The sequence below is a fragment of the Chamaea fasciata genome, unplaced genomic scaffold (assembly GCF_029207755.1).
Source record: "Chamaea fasciata isolate MVZ Bird 193981 ecotype frontalis unplaced genomic scaffold, bChaFas1.0.hap1 SCAF_30, whole genome shotgun sequence".
NCBI lineage: Eukaryota > Metazoa > Chordata > Aves > Passeriformes > Sylviidae > Chamaea > Chamaea fasciata.
Genome location: NW_027094115.1, coordinates 1,726,280 through 1,747,602, shown reverse-complemented (window position 1 = coordinate 1,747,602; position 21,323 = coordinate 1,726,280). Strand labels below are relative to the sequence as shown.

The 21,323-nt window shown below is 50.9% G+C and overlaps 1 protein-coding gene across 5 annotated transcripts in view; it reads right to left on the bottom strand.

Moving 5' to 3' along the window:
- Positions 1 to 21,323, bottom strand: part of ANK1 (ankyrin 1) — a 52,904-nt gene that overhangs the window by 20,420 nt on the left and 11,161 nt on the right. For 4 of the 5 annotated variants that reach the window (XM_066206353.1, XM_066206352.1, XM_066206349.1 and 1 more), the window contains exons 2-11: positions 8,321 to 8,422; positions 4,473 to 4,571; positions 3,334 to 3,432; positions 2,567 to 2,665; positions 2,279 to 2,464; positions 2,044 to 2,142; positions 1,409 to 1,507; positions 985 to 1,083; positions 338 to 535; positions 163 to 261 (exon numbers count right to left, since the gene is read on the bottom strand). In XM_066206353.1, coding sequence (XP_066062450.1) covers positions 163 to 261; positions 338 to 535; positions 985 to 1,083; positions 1,409 to 1,507; positions 2,044 to 2,142; positions 2,279 to 2,464; positions 2,567 to 2,665; positions 3,334 to 3,432; positions 4,473 to 4,571; positions 8,321 to 8,422 — 1,179 coding nt within the window. Of the gene's footprint in view, positions 1 to 162; positions 262 to 337; positions 536 to 984; positions 1,084 to 1,408; positions 1,508 to 2,043; positions 2,143 to 2,278; positions 2,465 to 2,566; positions 2,666 to 3,333; positions 3,433 to 4,472; positions 4,572 to 8,320; positions 8,423 to 15,927; positions 16,040 to 21,323 lie in introns of those variants that run through there. The other variant, XM_066206351.1, reaches the window with a different exon arrangement.

Genomic DNA, 21,323 nt, shown 5'->3' with positions numbered 1-21,323 from the left:
CTTTGGGAAGGTGCTGCCAGGCTAAATAGGTTCTGATCTGCAAAGAGCACCAAGAAAGGTCCCTGGGGTATGGCAGAAGCACCAGGGACATCACATCCTGCCATGCTGCCCACACTGTACATGCAGAAGCAAGAGAGCTGAGGATGGGCTCAGCCCGCCTACCTCCGTGACAGCATCAATGGAGGCACCTGTCTTCAGCAGCAGCTCCATGACACGGATGTGGTTTTTCTTGCAGGCAATATGGAGGGGCGTGAAGCCATTCTGCAGACAGACAGATGGATAGTCATTTGCAGGAACACTCCCTCTCCCCTGGTCCAGCCCACCCGCCTTTCCTCACCAGGGCTCGGGAGTTGGGCTTTGCCCCCTTCTCCACCAGCAGCTTGGCCACCCGGTGGTGTCCACAGTGTGCAGCTACGTGCAGTGGCGTCAGGTGGTCCAGGGTGATGTCGTCGATGTCGGCGCTGTACTGCAGGAGCAGGCGGACGCAGTCCAGGTGGTCGCCCTGTGCTGCCATGTGGATCGGCGACAAGCCGTTCTGTGACCGTGGAGCAGGGCCTCAGGGCTGGGCCGGGAGGGGCTCCAGGCACCCCACCCAGCCCCTGCCTTGCACCCCCAGACACTACTCTAGGCCAGAGGAGACAGCTTCTTCCCCAGGGTGCCACCAGAGAGGAGCCCCAAAATCCCTCACGGAGACTTACGGAGGAGCAATATCGAGTGGAGGGACAGGCCTGAAGAGCTGCTGCCATGGGGCAGACTGTACCCAGGCCATTCCCTTCTCAGGACTGGTCCCTTTGAAGGATGAAGCCCTCAGGAAAAGGATTCCAGCTAGGGCCAAGTAGGGCAGGAAGCTTCTTACCCCTTGTCAGGCCAAAAAGAGCCCCATGCCAGCCATGGGTGCCATCCAGCAACTGTGCACAGCTTGTTACCCCACTGCGCTGCCCTGGGACCTGCACCTATCACAGCCCCACCAAGTCACCTGGGTACCTTGGTTTTGGCTTGAATGGGAGCCCCGTGGTCCAGGAGGATCTCTGCAATTCTCACATGTCCATTGCGTGCTGCACAGTGGAGAGGGGTCAGCTCATCCTGGAAAGAGAGAAGGGTTCAAGGGCTCGGTGTGGCATGGAAGTGTAAGGTTCCATCAGGTAGAGGACTAACAGGGGCTTTAGACTTGTCTTCAAAATAATGTGAAACTGAGCCTGGCCTCAGCTCCCAGGGCACACCTTTGTAGCCCTGCAGCCTCCTCTCACCTCTACATGTGCCAGCAGGAAACCCTGTCCATCCCCTTAGTGCACCAGAGACCTTCCCTGACATTCCCAGCAAGATGTTTGCAAGGTAAGCACTGGGCATAAGGAGCTCAGGGAGGGAGATGGCCCGTGTAACGATGGGCTGTGTTCAGAAGCGCTCTCACCTTGGTCCTCGTCTCTATCTGGGCCCCGCGGTCCAGCAGCAGCCGTACCATGATGATGTTGCCCCGGCGGGAAGCTATGTGCAGGGGAGTGATCCCATTCTGTCAGGAGGAACGACAGTCTGTCAGAAGGAGCAGCCCCTTCTCTTTCAAGGAGGCAAGGGACAAACAGAGGGGAGATGGCAGGGAGAGCTACATCTCTGCCCAGGGACAACGCTGGGGAACAGCTTGTTTAACAGGGCTGTGAGAGAGGGCTGTGCAGCTAAAGGCTGCAGACAGAAGCTATACAGAGCTTGCAGGAAAGCACCAACTCATGGACCTGTGGGTCTGGAAAAGGCATCCTAACTGCAGGTTCTATGAGCTCTGCCCTGCAGCAACTGCTCCAGCTTTCCCTCAGCCTGGACACAAGGTCCCGAAGAGCTTTCAGGGGTGCATGGCTCCTTCTGACAGAAGGGAGACATAGCCCCATGCTGGTTATCAATTGCAACTCCCTGTGCATCTGTGCTACTTTCTGCATAGTCCCATCTCACCAGCATGCCCTGGCAGCTGCTGCTGCACCCTACATGGATAGGAGGCCCAGCATCCTCCTCTGGTGCTGGAGCAGCACAAGCCCCAGTAGCTTCCCACCCTGCACTCACCTGGGGTGTGAAGTTGACACTGGCTCCACGGTTCAGCAGTAACTGGGCCACACTGAGATTCTCATAGTGGGCTGCAATGTGCAAAGGGGTGAATCCAGTCTAGGGAAAGAAGGAGGGATCAGCCAGCCAGACACATGCTCCCTGATGAAACTATGGATAAATACAGCATACCAAGCTGCTTTTCTCCCTGGGGATGTGGGGAAGCTCCCAGAGACAGCATAGGAAAACCACACACCTTGGAGAGGACATCAGCATTGGGGTCATTCTGCAGCAGCACAGCAGCTGTGCGAGTGTCATCATTGCGGGCTGCAATGTGCAGGGCAGGTAGACGGACCTTACCCTTTGTCCCATAGTTGATAAGGTGAGCAACCACATTCTCATGTCCTTGCTGGAGAGCCACAGCTAGGGGAGTGAAGCCATCCTGCCAAGGAGAGGGAGAGAATCAAGGAGCCATGGCAGGACCCAGCACATCCCTCAGTAGCCCCCACAAGCAGGGGCATAGGCTCCTCCCCAAGGATCTCACCTCTGTGGCTACATTCTGGTTGGCTCCATTTTCCAGCAAGAACTTCACAACTTCCAGGTGGTTCTCCTGCGCTGCCATGTAGAGAGGCGTGAACCCTTTCTGCAAACACAGGGCCATGCACATCAACACAACCTTTCCTTGTGTTTCTTGAGTTCTTTGAAGACCTACACCCCCATCAACACTCACAGTCCCAGGTCAGTGAACAGGGCTAGAAGCATCCATTGTGGGTGTGAAAAAGAGAAAAGAACTGGCAACAGTGGAACAATCACAGGGAGATGGAGCCCAAGGCTCCACATATCCAGTAAAAAGCAGGCAATGCTTCATAAGAGTCAACCCAGGAGACACTGCCTTCTGCTCACTGCCAGAATTGTCCCCAGTTTCAAGGACAATTCACCCATCAGGCAAAATCTGAAGAACTTTCAGCCCTACCAGGCCCAAGGAAGAGAGAGTGAAGGAAGCACAGTGTGTTTAACTGCAGGGGTTGCTGGAGATCTCAAAGCTTTGCCAGGGAGGCATCAGCCATGAGTCCTCCCAGGATAAGTTCAGCATGCTTGTTTGTGTTGACAGGGACCACTCTGGCCTCCCCATGTGCCTCAAGACTCTCTCCACACCATTTGCACACTTGTCTCTTTACAGGAGTCTGGCAGTCCTCGCTCCTGAACAAGACTAGAGGGAAACCACAAAGGGCTGCTGAAATACCCATACTGGCCACAGTTCCCACGAGGACACTGCCAGCACACATGATGTTTCAGACCAGGGCACCCTACCTGGGACTGTGCATTGACGTTGGCCCCATAGTTCACCAGCTCCCGGACCACGTCCTGTTGTCCAGCCAAGGCAGCAATGTGTAGGGCTGTGTTTCCCTTCTGAAAGACACCACAGGATAGTGCTCAGGGGTTGAAGCAACCCAGGATGTCAGGGAAAGATGGGCCTGACATGTGCTAACAGGCATGCAAGCAGAGCAGCTGGCCAAGAGAACCTTTAGAAGGCCATGCAGCTCTCACTCCATGTTCCATCCCTGCTGTGGACCAACCAGACACCCTTCCCATTTGCTGGCCAGGAAAGAGAGTGATTTCATCTCTCCCATGAAGTTACTGGCAGCAGGAGCTGTATGCACTGTCAGGCGCTGTGCATCTTCAGCACTGAGAGATGAGGGCGGGGGGAGGATGGGGGAGCTGAGCTGGCACTCTTGAGGCAAAATTGCAGTGTGCGCCCTGGTAGCCAAGGCATCCCAGCAGATATAACGGATGATGAGCAGGCTGGAAAATGCACACACAGGCTCTTCTGACTTGTGCCTTTGGGTGGTGTGGCAGAATGCCAGATCCTGCTCTGTGTCCAGAACCCTGTGAGAGCACCAGGGAGGTGGCAACCGAGGCCTCCTCCTGTTCTCGCAGCCCTTCAGCTAGTGCTGGAGGCTGCTAATTTGTCAGCCCTGCTTGCTTGTGCCATTGTCTTGCTTGGCATCACGCGAGAGCCACACCTGCTGTGGTGATACATGAAAGAACAAGATGTTATTTACGGAGCACCAAAGCTCTCCAGGCTTGTGACAATGGTATCGAGGCCATCTCAGTCCTGGAACTTGCAGGGGCTGCCCTGGGGCAGCAGCCTGTGCCGGGAGGAGATCTTAGTAAGACAGGATGAGCACATGTGGTTTATGTTACTCCCCTCTGAAGTCCACAATGGCCCCCAGCGGGGAGAGGTAGCTCCCACCCTCCTAGAGATGCCAAGCCTGTGCTAAAACCAGAGCCTGGTCCTAGGGACCAGCCCAGCAGCACTGCCATTGGCACAGTCTCTCTGGGGGCTGAGAGCAAACAGCATGATCGCTGCTAAGCTATTGCTGGTGTGTCTGGCAGAAATGGCAGGGTGCAGAGCTCTGACCAGTGTGGCCAGACTTCCTTGTCCTTACCTTGGTTGTTGTCTCCAAAACTATCTCCTTGTGCAGCAGCTCCACCACCATTTTCACATGGCCCTCCTTGGAGGCCAGGTGCAAGGCGTTCAGCCCATTCTGGAGGAAGCAAAGGTGGGAATTAGCCATCATCTGGGGATGAAGCTCTGGGGAGCATCCTACTCTGAGCTCCTGTGTAGACATGACTGCAGGCACTTGGCCCGTGCTGGAGAAAGTCCAGGCTGGTGGGGGCAGAGCGATTGCCCTGTCCTGGAGCTCTGCACTGACATCCAGCACATCAGCCGTGATGCCACAAACAGCTCCATGCTGCCAGGAAAACTTCACACAACTGAACGCTGAGTTGCTGACTAATGCTGGAGGTTTCTCCATGAGCAAAACATGCAGCCCACGTAGGCGATCTCCTACGGATGGGTGGTACCACAGCTCAGTATTTCTGTGCTCGAGGCACAGGGACTGCTTCAGTCCTCCCTGTTCATGGCACATCCCTCATGTCAACTCCTGTCTTTGCTCAAGTGACTTTCCACAGGGTGCCCCTCCTCACAGTCAGGTTTTTCACGCCTAAAGCACAGAGCTGAGCTTTGTGCCCAGCCCAGAGCAAGGATGCACCACAACTGCTGTGTAAGTGCACATACAAACTTTAAACTTTAACGTTTACACAGACAGACATGCAGTGAGTAGCCCTGTTTGGGACAATGATTTTTATCAAGCAGCAGCCAAATTCAATTCACAGTAGTTTGTGAGCTTCCAGGCCAGGCTTTCAGACTGGCTTTCAGACTGCCCACCCGTACCCTATCCTGCAGCCCATGGTGGGCTTTGCTCCCCCAGAGTTCAGCTGCAGCAGAGTGTAGAGAAGGTGTTGGCTGTGTCACTGTTAAGCTCTGCCAGTTTCAGGAAGCTCCCAAAGAGCTAAAGTCACTTCTCAGGAACATCTCTGCCTGTGCCCCAGTTCAGTTTGCCTTTTTCCTACATGTGGAACCTGAAGAGCAGAGGACTGGCCAGTGGCCCTTTAGCTTCCCGGGGCAGACGGAAGGGTGCCAGGCCAGACAGCATCCTCAAGGCTACTAAGGCAGCTTCTGCTCTGTTATTTCTGACACCCTCTTCCACTTCCCAGATGTGAACAAAAGGCCTGGGATATTTGCTGGAAAAGAGGTTAAATACCTGCAGGCATTTTCAGATGCCACTTTTTCTCCTTGTCCCTCAGTTCTCCGGGTGGATATGCTAGCTTTACTCACCCTATACAGTGTTGTTACATGGCAGAGGGATGCCTGCTCCTGCCCAAGTACTCCACCTCCCAGTCATGTGTTTCAACTCCTGACTGGAAGGTCACTTCACAGAAATGCTTTATCCCCATCTAAATATTGGTAGGGGAGCAGAAAATGCCCAGGGAAGCTCAGTTCCAGCCCTCAACACTGCAGTTAAACTCAGAACTTCTTCGATAGTGTTGTCAGACTGGAAAAGGGTTTTCTACTCTTTCTCACTCAAAGCACCAGTTGCCCAGGATCATAGCTGAAGAGTCACAGATTCTTTTGCTCAACTCTGATTACAGCACAAAGAGCAAAAATCTGAAACCCCACAGGCTTCCTCAGCACACCAACTCCAGAGTTCTATGAAGCCTCAGCCACAAAATGTCTGCTTCGAAGGGGAAATGAAGTGGGAGTGCTCTAATGCCCACAGAACAGTGCCACTGAAAGGAAATGCTCCCCAGTCATGTCTGGCTACAGTGAGTCCGTCTTCTCTGGCCAAGCCCCGTTTCTTTGATGAAGACACACCTACACAACTCCACACAGATAATCACTGACACCCTTACCCCACAACTTGGGTAAGTGATAAGTGGCCACAGACATGCAAGCTTTTTCTCAGTTACACTCACATAACCAACAAATGGAGAGCAAGACCACAGATGCTCAGCTGCTCCCCTCAGCCCATAAGCCCTTTTATGCAAAGGATTCATAAATAACCTTTCAAATTCTATAAACCTGTGACAAATCATTAACCTGTAACAAATAGTTGTGCAATAAGCACAGAAGATTGTTTCCATTGATGGCCCATCAGTATTTCTGCTCCAGGAACAGTACAGGCTGTTTTGCACATTTGCTTTGGCTTGACAGCTCATCTGACCCAAAACTGCCACAGGATGCCCGCAATTTGAAAGGTGCTGTATTTTCCTCACCAAATGCTGCAAATAATTCCCAGAAATCCCAGTCACTGACTATCAATGCGACAAATGCAGCCCTACAGAATAACACAGAGACTTCACACTTAGCCTGTCCCAAAGCAAGGACCTGCTCTGGGCTGCCCATCAGGACTGTCCGTCTCAACAAAGACCATCTCCTGGACACCACATGCCATCACAGTGCTGTTCCCAGCTGGTGAGAGTCCTGGCAGCAGGGTGCACTCATCCTCAGTCCTCCAGCTCCTCGTGGATGAGATGGGACCATGCCGTAATTTGAAACACAAAAGGTGGATGATGAAGACACTGACGCAGCAATGAAGGAGGTGAAATTGGTGGGGTGAAGATCAGATGGCATGTCAAGGTCTCTGAACTTGAGTAAGAATACAGGGCCTGTGGGATAGGTCTGACCACATATATCCCTCTTTATTCTATACAGGACATGTGAGGTTGGACCTTTCCCACAGGTCTGATATTCCTCAGAAGGAAACCCCAAAGTGCCATCTAACCTCAGGGAGATGGCAGGAACCAGTGCAAAGACATCACTGAGAGAAGAGCCTCATACTGCTGTAGCCACTGTCTTTCCATCAAAGTGTTAAATGCTCTCACCAGCACCAGAAATCTGGCTGGAAACAGGACTTGAAGCCAGTCAGTGGAGATAGCTGATGACAGACCATCTCTTTTGGTGAGAAAGAAGTTCAAAGCCATCATCTTTAGCTTGTGGATGAGTCACTCCGTTGTAATTCTTTAGAGAGTCCTCTCCAGAACCCCAGAACCCTCTGGGCTAGCGCGTTACAGGACCAGTGGACATAGAAATCCTCCCTCTGCTTTTAGGCTCGCTATCGGAAATAAGTACATACCCACGGTGCGCTCTGCTTGCCCTGTGGGAACTGTCCCCAGTGACTGCACTGGCTGCCGCAGCGCACAAATCAGTAGGTCTGAACTTCACTTGGTTTGGGGACTTGATACTGAAACAGATGAGTGTGCCTTTGTGCTACCTGCTGAGTCAGCCTCCCCAGCAACATCCCTGCTCCAGAAAGCAGTGACAGCACAACCTGTCTGCTCCTCTTGCTCAGCCTAAGCCCCCTGAATCTGTCCCTACAGCATCTGCCCCAATTCAGGCTCAGCTACTTGCATTTGGCAGCTACACAGATACAAAATGTTCTGATGATGATGTGCAAACAATTCCTCGGTGCCTGCAGCTCTTTGCTTCTGTACAAACTTGTCTCTGTGAAGGACGAGGAGGGCTCCTGCCCAATGCCTCCCAAACCATACAACTGGCATTTTGCAAGCATTCACCGCCTGCGATAAACTGCAGCTTCTAGGAATCCAAAAGCCTCAGCACTGCACCACTGCAGGCAAGAGTGATAACCCCCAAGAGCCATTCCTGTGATGTTCCAGCCACTGTGCTACTCTTCACAGCTATCTGCTCTGCCCTCTGAGATGCAGCTGAGCTCCTTCCAATTGTCCCATTTGCTTGTCACACTAAAGGAGCCCTCTCTGCTTACCTGTTAATGTCCTTTGCGATGCTCCAGCCAGTATGTCCAGGCTCCCCAGATCCTTATAGCTATTGCTGCCCTCCTGGCCAGAAAGGCAACTTCTCCAGGTCTGCCTTCTGGTCAGCCACATTTTCACATGAACTAGAGATAGTACCAGAAGCCCTGTGTGTTTCACCTACCTGGTTACAGGTGTTAATATCTACCCCATTCCTGAGGTGATCCAAGGCTTTGTCCAGATTCCCAGATCTTGCAGCTCTCAAGAAACTGGTTGCAGCATCAGCCTTGGGGACAAAAAGAAAAAGCATGAAACTCAGAGCCTTCTTGTTCTCCCCCACCACCAGCACTGGGTCAACTCTTCACTCAGCTGCAGAGAACATAACTACACAGACCAGGAAGAAAAGACAGAGGCCAGGCAAGTCACACTGGAAGCTGCTGGGACAGACTGAGGTACCCCAAATCAGACAGGAAGAAGAAGGGCTGGGACCTGGACTTAAAGTGAAGAGCATCCAAATAATGGGGCAGAAGGTCTGCAGCTCGTCCCATCACACTATGGGGACAGTAGGGAGGGAGCTCCTGCCACCACGACAGCCTCCCTTAGCCCAGGAAACCCCTCTGTGCCTGGGCTGAAGAACTACACTGATGGAGCTGTAGTGAGCCCACCCCTATCCTCCTCCAGAAGCCACGGGGTAGCAACAGCAGTGAGCTCAGGTACTGGCACCAGGGACAATGACCCCAGCTGAACACCTCACAGCTGTGAAAGTCACAGCTCTTTTTTTGACGGTGCCTCCCTGCTACACCACAGCCAGCCCAGGCAAGGTACAGCAATGCTTTTAGCAACACTACGTAGCAGTGTGAGGCAGCAAATGGAGACAATGGCATGGCTCACTAGAAGCTGGAGAACAGGGTGGAAATGCAGTGATGTGGGTCTGTGAGTCTGCGAACTTGGACTGGTAACTGGAGCTGGCATGTGCCTGCCCAGGCAAGCCCAAAGGCCTCTCTGCAGCCCAGGGCCACAAGACATCCATGGCATGGGTGCAGGACACAGTTCTCTGTCTTCAGCTCCAAGCGAAACCTCTCTTGTACCACTCACATCAGGACTGACCAAGGGACCTCCTGTCCTAGGAGAGCTTCTGTTCTTCCACCCCAAGCCATCCTGTATTTCCCACAGCCTGGTTGCAGAGGAGCATCCAGGATCAGGAAGCTCCTGGTCAGGAGCTGGAAGCAAAACAGCCAGATACAAAAGCACTGGGGGCATATTAGGGAGGATGATGCACCACACAGGGTCAGGGCTCCTCTCTTCCCTTCTCTTTGCAGTCTCAGATATTTGAATTGGGACTTTGGAGCAGCAATACTCAGATGCTTTCTGGTCTCCTCCATCTGCCTCCCCCAGCTCATCCCTTCTGCCTGACACTCCTACCACAGAGAAAGGCAGCCATGCCCTGGGCCCATTAGGACGCTGTTCCCTGCTGTAGAGGTAAGGCCCACAGACAGGGTGACCCGGCCCTGCTGGGCCAGGCACAGAGCTCAGGCCAGGCTACCACCACAGTGGCAGGGTGCCATGGCCCCTCCGGGGCAGCCCACGGGTCAGGACAGGCGGTGGAGGGCAGCACCACCGTGCCCCATCACGGTGCGCAGCCTCCGCGTGCAGGGGGAACACGTGCTGATCGCATGACCTCCTGTGCCAGCTGGCTCTGCTTGCTTCCACCTCAGAGGACAGCCCCATCTATCAGGGAAGAGGCCCCAGATTCACAGCGGAGCTGTGGCTTTGGAAGGTTGTGAATACAGAGGAGACACAGCACCTCAGTGCTCTGCCCACACAGAAGGATCAACTGCAAGAGGCAGAAGGAAAGACCAGCACTGTGCTTAGAAGTGCACATTCACGCTCTGAGCTCTGCGTGCTGTCTGAGGTCCAGTGAGGAAATACTGACAGCTTCAAGCAACAGGCTGAATGCAAAAAGCTCTTTCCAACTCCAGACACTGCTAGAAGCCTCTGCTTCTCAGGTCAGGATCAACAAGGCAGCAAACCCTTGAAAAATCAAAGCACAGCTCAGCCAGGCTCTGTCATCCATGGGACACACACGGAGCTTTGAAGATTAAATGGTAAAACTCTACATGGCTCTGCAGTAAAGGGGCTCCCAAAGCCCCAGCATACCCAGCAGCAGAGACTACAAGCAGAAAGCAAGCGGAAAAGCAAAGCGGAGGTCTCCGTGGGCATGAAGGAGAAGTGTGTTGAATACTCACAGCCATGTCTGGACCGGACCTGCCCTTTCGTGCTGCCATAGTCCGGCACTTCGGCTGAAACCTGAGCCTGGTGTCCCCTCTCTCCCTCCTTGGTTATCTACTCCCCAGCTTTGAGAGAGCCAGTAAGTTACATTGCATTCTATCTAAAAATACAGGCTCCGTCCTCTCTCCAATGCAGACCCTGCAGGGATCGCCAACTGCTAATGGAATTTGTTCATTTTCTCTCCATTATTGTGTCAGACAGGATATTTAATACCAAGCCACCTCCGGAAAGCAAATGACTGCTGCCAAGTGCAGGGAGGGAGTCAGAGCTGCAGGTATCAACTCAGGAACAGCAGAGGAAAAGCAGCCCCACAGATATGCCCAGGAGCCTGGCAATTCACAGGTAACTCCTGCCACAGAGGAGAGGGGTTGGGGTTCCCTCCTGACCCTCTGGATGCTGGGGCCCAGGCCTTGGAAAACATGCCAGGGCTGGTGTGTGTCAGAGGTACTGCTCTTTTGCTCCCCATGCTCAGCACGTACCTTCCAGAGATGCAGAGAGATGCAGGGCAGCAGAGACCAGCAATCCAACCACACATTCCACCAGAGAAGATGGAATAGCTCGCCTCAAACGGTAAGAGCAGATCCACAGGCATATTGTGCTGCTGATGACAGGGTGCACGATGGGACTGCCTGCCTATTGCCTATTGCCTATTGCAATTCACTCCCCAGGAAACAGAAGCACAGGCTGGGTCACTGCCGTCCCCTGAATTTCAGCAAAAGGGAGCACTGACAGCAAGAAATGTAGAGACCCCGTGAACACAAGTAGATGTGCACATGGAGAAGATACACACACATATCCCACTGAGCACCATCCCAGCTCTCCCAGCCACAGACACACGCGTTGCAGTTTTCAGCACCCACTAACAAGCACAAGCGCAGCACAGCCGTGCCTCATGTGCACACAGTCACTCGCTGTGTGCCCCAGAACATATAGCAACTGCCTCCAGATGCAGAAACTGCCTCTGCTGATTTTCCTGTATTTGGAGTTCGCAGAATTTCTTTCCATTCTCCTTTGCCTTCCTACCAATTTTCCAGGAAGGAGATATTCCAGGGGAGAAAAAAAGCTGCCTCACTTGCTGTTGTGCACCTCTTGCACTCTTAGGTGGCTGCTAAATCCTGTACACAGGCGTCATGCTCTACAGACTTGCACACATCCAAGCTGTGAAGCGTCAGGAGGCTGCTGCCAGCAATTCTGCAAGAGAGAGGCCTCAGATCTGGACTTTGTTAAGTGCTCCAAGACCTTCTAAAGTCAAAAATATAGCACAGCACACCAGACTGTGCTTCTAACTCTCCATCCCTTTCTTTTCCTTCAGGAAAAATTTCCCCTGGTCTGTTGACAATCTAAATTTTTACCTTTCCCTATGTCCTGGTTTCAGGGCACATTTTTTCTCATGACTCCCTCTCCTGGCCCTGAGTAGAGGCTTCTTCTGTTCCTTTTCCCAGGTCTCCTCCTGCTCTCAGAACATTAATGCCAGTAGCCTGGAACCACATGAGCCCATTGCATTGTAGCCATGGCCAAGGCCATAAGCAAGGGGGAAGTTAAACCAGAGGCTCAGGCTGAATTTCAAGGGCTGCAGTCAGAGGTTCATAAGCTTGCTGTGTCTCTGGCCGCAGTCAGTGTCCTGCACTAATCTCTTCTGGCAGTGCCTGCTCTCACTCACACCCAGGGAGGAGCTCCCACGAGCTCCTGCTGCTCATCACTGATAACAAAAGGGAGGATCTCAGCATTGCCTCCTCCTGTTAAAGGTGGCCACACTTGGCAGGAGCCCACTCTGTATGAGCTGCTAAGTGCTGTAAGTAGGTGATTTCCAAGTAGAAATGAGTCCAGGGACTTGTGCTGATCTCACAGCGTTTTCTGGGACAAAAAGACAGTCAAAAAGCAACTCACCACACTATTCTAGCCTGGCACACACGCATCCTGCTGCATTGCCCTCTTTACCCTGTCTGCCCACTTGTTTCTTCAGCCAAGCTGACAAAGCTCATGGAGCAGCAGACAGGAGGTCCAGCAAGGAAACACCCAAAGGCTGGGCAGCACACAGTCACCCCAGTAGCCAAAGAACCCCAGGACTGGCAGTGAAATGCAAATTGGAATCCTGGCACCACGCCATATATTGCTATGGGCATCCTGTCTAGATACTGTGGAAAGGTCCAACTCACATGACTCAGAGGTCATCCAGTTACTTCCAGCTACTAGTGCCAGTGTCCTGGAACATAAAGTCAGCGCTGCCAGCTGAGGACGTGTGATAAACCCTTGCCAAGGGCAACAGCCCTTGCCATTTGCTTGGACATTTCCTTGCTCATGTGGGCTTGTGTCCAACAGTGGGCATGATCCTCACCTTTGAGGCATTATTTCCAGCAGAAACACCAAAACCTCACATCAGTGTAGTGGTTTATTTTTAAGTAACGGTCCAACTTAGGAATACCTCCGGAGCCAATGCTCATTTGGACCCCTCCACCTTGCAGATATCAAGTACACAGTACTGTCGGTGATAACTCAGTCCTTTCTCATCAGATGTGAAGAATTTTTCAGTCCTCAAAACACACTAAAAGAGCTGCTAAGATTAAGAGCAGGTAGGGATAACACTTAGGGTCCTCATAGGATAATCTGGGAAGATCAGGAGATTCAACTCAAAATGCTCAGAAACAGAAGCCACACTGTTTGTCTTACAGGAACTTTCTCCCCTATCTGTATTAACAGAAACGGGATGCTCTCAGTGGGCCCTGCAGTAGAAACAAAACCTACTGGCAGGTTTTCGCCTTCTGAGTAGAAGGCAGCATTCAGCAGAATACAGCATCTCCAGAGAGGCCACAGTAGCAATGCCTCAGGCAGTCAGCCAGCAAAACACAGAGAACAGGCAGATACTGCAAACCCAGAAGAAAGAGAAAAGCAAAAGCATTGGGAAAATTCATCTGATGAAAGGATAAATCCAAATGCTTAAATTCTTTTCTTTCATCATCCTTACCCCTATCCACATGATTCAAGACAGATAAATCCATATGCCCAAGTTCTATTCTCCCATCAACCTCATCTCTGCCCAAATGATTTAGCACAGGTCTGCAGATCTTAACAGGACTGATGAGAGTCAAGGCACAAGAAGTCATCTCTGGAAGGCATCTGCCAAGTGAGTTTGTTCTCATTTCATGCACCAGCCTGAGTAAACCCTTTGTCCATGCTCCTTTCTTCTTAGTGGAGATTTCACAACAGCCCCAAAGCACTTAGCACAGAAGCTGACGGCCGATACGACCAGCAGAGATCCCCAGAGCGGGATGCAATGGGGAGCTCGACTATCGCACGGCAGGTGAATCAGAGCATGCAGGAAGTGAAAGATCTGTTCATGTCCCCATGCAAATGATAGAGCTGGAGAAGAACTTGGCATCCTGGCAAAGGACAAATCCCAAAGCAGAAGAAGGAGGGAAGGAAGGCCCCTGGCAGGTGTGTGGGAAGGGAAGCAACCTGTCAATTAGCATTTTTCCAGTGCTGAAGAGAGGGCAAGCTTTCTGGTGCCAGCCTCAGACTGGCCTCTCTCCCATGCACAACCCTCCACCATTACATAATCATGAGTAATGAGCTTTTGGAAAGCCCATTTTTGTGCACCCTTAACAGGAGAGTTCTGGACTGTCACTGGTGGTACAGGTCAGAGTCAAGGTTAACTCCATCCCTGCTGAGCATTTTCAGATACAGATGACATCTGTGTTGCCATTTTTCTCCTTCCTTCCCCGCTCATGGGTCCCCTTTGCTGGCTGCTCCAGCTGGAACAGGTTCAGAACTGTGAGGAGGGCAGATATCACAAACAGCTTAATCTGCACAGAGCAAGGCAGCAAGGAGCTGCCCCTACACAGCAGACTGATCTTTCTGATAAGGATCCCCTGGTGGGCTACAGCCTACAGCACTGTGAAAGCCTGCAGTGCCTGTCTGCTGCTTAATGGATTTTCTAAGTAACGTGTTCAAGATCTCGTTCTGTCATTTGCAAACTATCACTTTCCCTTTGAAGCACAATGCTGGGTCCAGCAGCAACGGAGAGTGGAGAGCAAAACGGGCTGGTCCAGAGACCTGAACAGGAAAAGGAGACCAGAACATCTTTCCTTTCACACAGAGCCAAAGCGAGGAAAGAATTAACACAGCTACTGCTCCTGCCAGCTGAGGCCATGCACACCCAGGGGAGAGCTGTCACTCTCCTTTGTTGTTAGCAGGAGCCTGTGCTCTCTGCATATCCTGAAAAAGAAAAGCTATTTTTACCTCATCAAAAAATATATAGACTGTGACTGAAGACAATACATGAGAGCTCTTTGCTCAGGCAGTCTACCTCTTCTAATAACATAACAGCATTTACAGCTGCTGAGAGAGATGCAGCAGCACAACAACTGCTTTTTATCCCCTACTTTCGTGATGCACTACCTTTTTTAGACCACGACATGGTTCAAGCAGGTCTGTGCAATAAACACTGGGGAGCTGAGAGGATCTTAGCATGCTGCCAGTGCAAGGGGGGAGTCAGAGACATGCTCTGAGCCTACCTGATGTCAGCCTGGGACTAAGACACAGCTTCTGGGCCAGCCTCAACCTGCCCTGGGCTCTGCCAGCACCCTCATGCTCAGGTTAGGTGCTGAAGGCCAGATCATACCATCAGGGTCTGCCCTGGTGCCCTGTGGAGAAGCTTCTTTTTCTTTCCTAGTGACACTTACAAACTGCTCCTGATTTCTGCAGTGTGCTCTGACTCATTCCCTACCTCTCCTCCAGCAGGATTAGTCCACACCTGCTTTGCCTGCCTGCATGAACAGAAGCACTTGAAAGGGGGCTTTCTGCTGGGATCTGCATGCTGGGTGGTACTACATTACAGTACAGTCCTCGTGCTGTGGCCACCATAGACTTTCAACCTTAAGCCAGGCTTGCCTGGCCAGCACTTGGGATGCAGCCTCTGGAAGCCATGCAGGGAAGAAAGCATTGACAGAAAAACACCAGAAGCACAGGCCTGGTAATATATCTCTGCCAGCAGATCCCTGGTGAGGAAATGCGAGCAAAGCCGTTGCAGCACAGCCACCTGCTCCAGCAGAGCTAGCGCAGCACTGTGCTGAGAGAGAAACATCATCCTGTGCACCTGTCCCAGGCCTCCACAGGGGTAAAACAAGAAAGGTGACAACAGAGGAATCAACATTTACTGTCACAATACTGCAAAAAAAAACAACACCTGGGGCACGTCCCCTCTCCCAGTAAAGCAGTGGTGAGAAGGACAAGGTAAATACAGCATGGAGATTTCAATGCCAGCACTGGCACTGGCTCCAAGGATGACCTTAGGCAAGTTACCAATGACCCAAGAAGGGCAGCAAACCCTTCCTGCCAGTCTGAGTCCATTAAGCAGCAACTGTTTGGGGAAAAGAGGCGATATCTTCGGACTGAAGTTCATATTACCAGCTGGAATATACCTAAACTCCCTCGTGCAAACCAGCTGACCTGATTTCTCTCTTCTTTTGCTGCTCAACGAACCCCTAACCATGCCCAAGTACTCACCCTCAGGTAATGCATGCACGTCATCACTGCAGGAGAAGGTCAGCTCACCCTGGACAGCCAGGGTCTGCAGCTCTGATCAACCCACTTATGATGAATGCTGCAGCCAAACCAAGCATGAGCAGGCTGGAAGAGGTTTTATCAGCAGCAGGACTGCAGCCTATCACCACTCGCACACCTGACTGCAAGCCAGCACAACAAGGAAGCTCCTGTCTGGAGTCTGGAGATTACGGGTTGCCCCACGTCAGGAAGCTGGGGAGAGTTGCCAGGCTGGGCACAGTGTTTAGTGGATGTCATGCCTGAACCACACTTCATAAACACGTCTATGAGCTGTTAATAGAGAGGAGCCCATGTGCATGAGCCCTCTCTTCAAATAGTACAAGGGAAGGTGAAACTTCAGCAATAGAAAGCAAAATGAAACATCTCTGTGGCCAGAACCACACTGTCTCTTGGTCTGTGCCACACAAAGCAGGGTGGGCTGGAGACAGTGAGCAGAAGACCTCAGGTTTTTCACAGGTCCCTGCAGACCTTGGCTGGGCACCATCCCAAATGGAGGACACCGAGATGGAACTGAAGTGGCAAATGAGGTCTAGTGACAGCAGCTCCAGGCTCTTTGTAGGGCCTAGAGCCCACTACGATACAATGAACCCGCCCCTTTCCCCCTTCTACCTGCACAGCAGACTCCTGCTCCAGCATCCCTTCAGGAGATCCTTGCTTGCAGCAAGAAGGCAAGGGGTCCACAGTGGTTGGTGCATGCCCTCTCTGAAAGACACGCAAGGGAGTCACACCAGTTGTCCAAAGGAACAGACCTCCTGGAGACCACTCCCGTCCCCACCCTTTCCTTGTGCTCCAGCTTAGGGTGACCCTGCAGAGCTATGACCACCTGTCTGGCAGGAGCCATCCCTCTTGCTAGTGCTTTGCCTATCCCATCTTGGCTCCAGATGCTACACTGGGGCCAGCCTGGCAAAGGACTTGGGGTGCTGCAGGGGAGCCAGACAGCTTGGTTTCTATTTCCAGCTACCATTTACCTGGCCCTTTTTCCAGTTACAGGGTCAAGAAGGCCAAGGTGCTTCCAGCCAGGCACTAGGGCCAAACCAGTGAATGCACAGTCATGAGGTGATCACACTTGGAAAGGCCTGGGTAGTAGTCAGATAAATACAGCTTGTGACATTTGCAGCTTTGAGAAAGAAACCACTGCTTTGCCAGATGTGTGTCTCTAGGGAATTCCAATAAAACAGCCCAGCCCACCACCAGAAAACGTTATATGAGCTGAGAGGCAGGAAAAGTAGACCAACAGAAGATGTTAGGATGGCAAAATGCTTTGCATTACACAGAAATTGAGATTTCTATACTGAGCAAAGATCAAGTTTAGCATTAGTGCAAAGGTGGGAGGTACCTGTCTGTTTTCTGCCTTTGCTGAAGATGGGGGAGAACAGAACACTTTGCCTTGAGTATGTAACACACTAAAAACCATTTATTTCCCAGGATGTTAGTGAAGCTGGTGCAGCCTCCATCTATAAGAGAATTGGCCTCTTTATTCCATTAATTGTTGTCCCTTGTTCATTGTAATTTCCTGAATGCTTCCCATTGGTGCCTCCAATACGTCTCATTCACCCATTAGTACCTCACCTGAGGCATCTCCAAAAGTTCCCCCTAACTGCAGGCAGGTGAGTGGCATGTATCAGTGCTGAAAAGTCGTACCTCAGAGCAACCTGCTTTACTAGCAGTTGTCACCGTTATCTTGCCTGTTATATCTAACAGGAACACCTCGGCAGTTCTGGAGAAACCAACACTATAGTCACAATCCTGTCTGAGAAATCAGAGCCTGTGAGAGCTTGAAAAATAACAAATACAACTCTAATAAATGAACAGATTTTAATTACAAAAGCTCTCTCCGTTTTCATGAAAACACCTCAAAAAAAAAATATCTCAGGCAGTTCCTTAACACTTACCTGTTCCCAGATGCTGAACTGAGATTGTCTGGGTTGCTCATTCCCCAAAATTTTATTCTGTGTCCTCTACTTAGTGACATCTGAGCATATGATTGTCACCATAAAGGCCTCAGAGACAACTGAAGGGGGACTCAGTGTCATACTGTACTCACAAAAGCTAACACAGAGCTCTGCAAAGGGACATTATTTATGCTAGAAAAAACAGGAATATTGTCTAAAAAAGAGCAAATTCATGTTCAGAAGAAGTGATCAAGAATTACAGTGAATAATACCAAATAACAACCTCTGGGTACCCCTGTGGGCTTCAGGGATTTTTTGCAAGCCAGGGTTCCAGTATTCTCTTAAGTGCTGTTCCCTGGATGCTGTAATACTTATCATACCCACAGGAAAACTGATTTCTCCCTCTGCTGTCCTGAGACAGCTCCTGGGATGAGGCTCATCATCCCTGGTGCCTCAGTGCCATTGCATTCCAGGTTCACACCCGAGATGAAAACGTTGAATTCCAGCAGCAACTGCAGACAGAGTCAGGGGTGAGGAGAAGCTTTGTCAGAAATAGAGAAGGCAGAGGTCTCTGAAGAGAACTAGACCTTCATCTAGAAAGAGCCTTTTTTTTTTTTTTTTTTTTTTTTTTTTTTTCAAGATGCAAAGTTCTGCCCCTGACCTTTGGAGACTCTCAGCTGTGTGATGATGTAGCTGTGAAGGAATGCAAGGCTCCTTCCTCGGTTTTGGTATCTGCCATGTAACCAGAGAAGTGACTGCCCAGAACGAGGCGCTTGCTGGTGCTGCCAGTCTATCCTCAGCTGTTCTTCCTTTCACTTAAGGGAATGAGGAGCACATTGTGTGCAGCAGAGAACCTTAAACACATCACCTTGGAGAAGAGTAAATAACATAAAAATGGGCTTTAATACTTTGAGGAAGCTGTAGGTGCCTTTGCCCAGGGAAGGAAACACAGCCCCTCCTGAACTCAGCCGCTTGAGAAATGATACCAGGATGAGTCCAGGGCCGCAGCCACTGAAGGAACCTGCTCCCCTCTGAGCACTTGCAGTACCCTCCTGGTGCAAGGACATGGATACGCATGGGTTCACCTTACTCCAGCATGTCCCCTTTCTCCTCAGGGAGGAAAACACTCCCTGTGCTCCTGTCACCTGCTGAGGCTCCCAAGACCAGCCAGGCTCCCAGGTTCCAGTCAGCAAGCTATTATCTCAGGAAACGTCAATGTAGTTTTAAAGCTGAGTCAACAACAGAAGCTGGATAATTTAAATGTTTAGCAATTCTGCTGCTGCTGCCCAGCCATGGATAACAGCAGGTACACAGAAAAACAGTGGCACTGTCAGGCAACTTCTTTCTGTTGGGAAAGAGCAGCAGTGATGCAGGCATAAATAAGTGGATAAGGATGCTCTGCAGAGCTGAGATAGATGCTGCAGCTCACAGCAGCCAGCCCTCAGAACATCACACAGCTGAGGCTTTGCTTTCCTGTGGTGTTTTGCTTTCTGGCATGACGATTTGTGACTTCACAGGAAGTCTATAGGTGCCGCTGGTGCTCAGCTTCCAAAGTGCTGGAATCATCAGCCATGAGCAACAGAGGAACCATGTGAGGGGTCCACACCGACATCTGCCCTTCACCTTTCCATCCGGGGAGAAGCTGTGCAATGCGATGTGGCGGGAGGGGGACAAAGATTTGCTGTACATAAATATTCCAGCCCTCACTCTCTAGCTGCCTCTCCATCTCCTTTGTTCTTGGGGGGACAACAGGGAAGCCAATTCACAGGTACTTCTCCCAAATCAGTCTAAAAACTGGCACGCAGAAGCACAGAACAAATGAAAGGAAACCCAATGGACTGGGTGTGCAAAGCCCAGCAGCTATTAGAAATAAGAAATCTCTTCCTGTCATAGCCTTGATCTAAGAAACTATTTCTTGGTCATCTATCAGTTCAGAACTATTTAATCTGTGAGATTCCCAAAGGAAACTTGAATAGATCTTTTAAAGGCTGTGTTTCTTGAACTGTGCACTGTTGCCTCCAAAGGCATGACTTTGGAGGTGAAGCACACTGCTCTCTTACTCCAAGAGACAGCTGCCTTGTACCAGCACAATCACAATTTGGTTCTTGGAGAGGAAGCAGTCTAAGCCCCAAACCATGATGTTTCAGCAGCCTTTTGCCCCTCCCTGCGCACACACTGAGCAGACAGACAGCTTCATAGCGTGTGCCTCTCTGGCATCTTACCACGACTTATCAAGTACTCTTTTTGCTCATCATTTGAACAAGCCAGGCAACACAACTGAAAATGCCATCACACTGATTTATCTTATTTATACTTATTCAAGCATAAAAACTCAGAAAATCAGATTCTCAGAGTGAAGACAAGAAAGAGCTGCAAAGCTCCCAAAGGAAAGGAATATTCATGTCCCATTGTTTATGCCACCGCTTAGTACTGTGCTATCCTGGCTGCAAAGAAGATATCTGCACAGATGAAATTGTTCAGCAACCTCTGCATCCAGCTCTCTTATCCAGTCAACCAGAACACATCTCACCCACAGGATTAGCACTCAATGTTTGACCCCTCTTAGAGACTAGGCAGTGCTGAGAGCAAAAAGCATCACCTAACTCAGCCTGAATCTGAAAATTCCCAGTTCTGGGAACTCAGAATTTGGCATTATGCCCACAATATGGGCCAAGGGCAAATCACTTCTTAATTACTGCTCAGGGTGCAGATTTCAGCTTTCATTCAGACAGGCACCAATCTGAAAGACGTAGCAAGACTCTTCTCAGGCTGCAGTTAATCCACCCCAGCTATTGATCCTGTTGGATTCACTGGTCCTGCTGTAACTGCAAGTCTACAGATAACTGAGAGATCCCTAAATGTTATGCCTGTTTGGGAATCTCAAGACCAAGAGACTTCCATCACTTGGCTGCAGTGCATGCCTGGAGGCAGCAGAGACTGACCTCCTGTGAGAAAAGATGAATGCACAGTCCCCACTTGGCAGGCTGGACTCTGCTCCTCTTGGAAAGAAATCTGCTCTGCTCCTGAGCATCAAGCCAGACAGCAAGAACTTAGATCTTGCCCCACACTTTCAGTGTACCTTTATTCTCAGCTACCCAGTCTCTGAGGTCTGCACTGTACTTAAATACCACAGACTGCACCAAAACGATCTTGCTCTGTCAGTTCAGGCAGTTTGACAAAATATTTTCTTCTTTAGTATGCAGCGGCCAGCAGCACTGAGATCACAAGTCTGAAGGTTTGTATCTATTTGCTATTTACAACTTTGTGTCTATTGCTATGACAGCCCAAGGAACAGGCAGGGTGCTCAGAATTACCTGCTTTCCTTCATCAAACCACCCATCTGTCTCAAGTGCCTATCTGCACACACACACACCACCCCTCCACTCCTCCCACCCCGCGAAGGACATCTGCTACGTGCATGTCCAAATAAGTCACACAAGTGCCTGT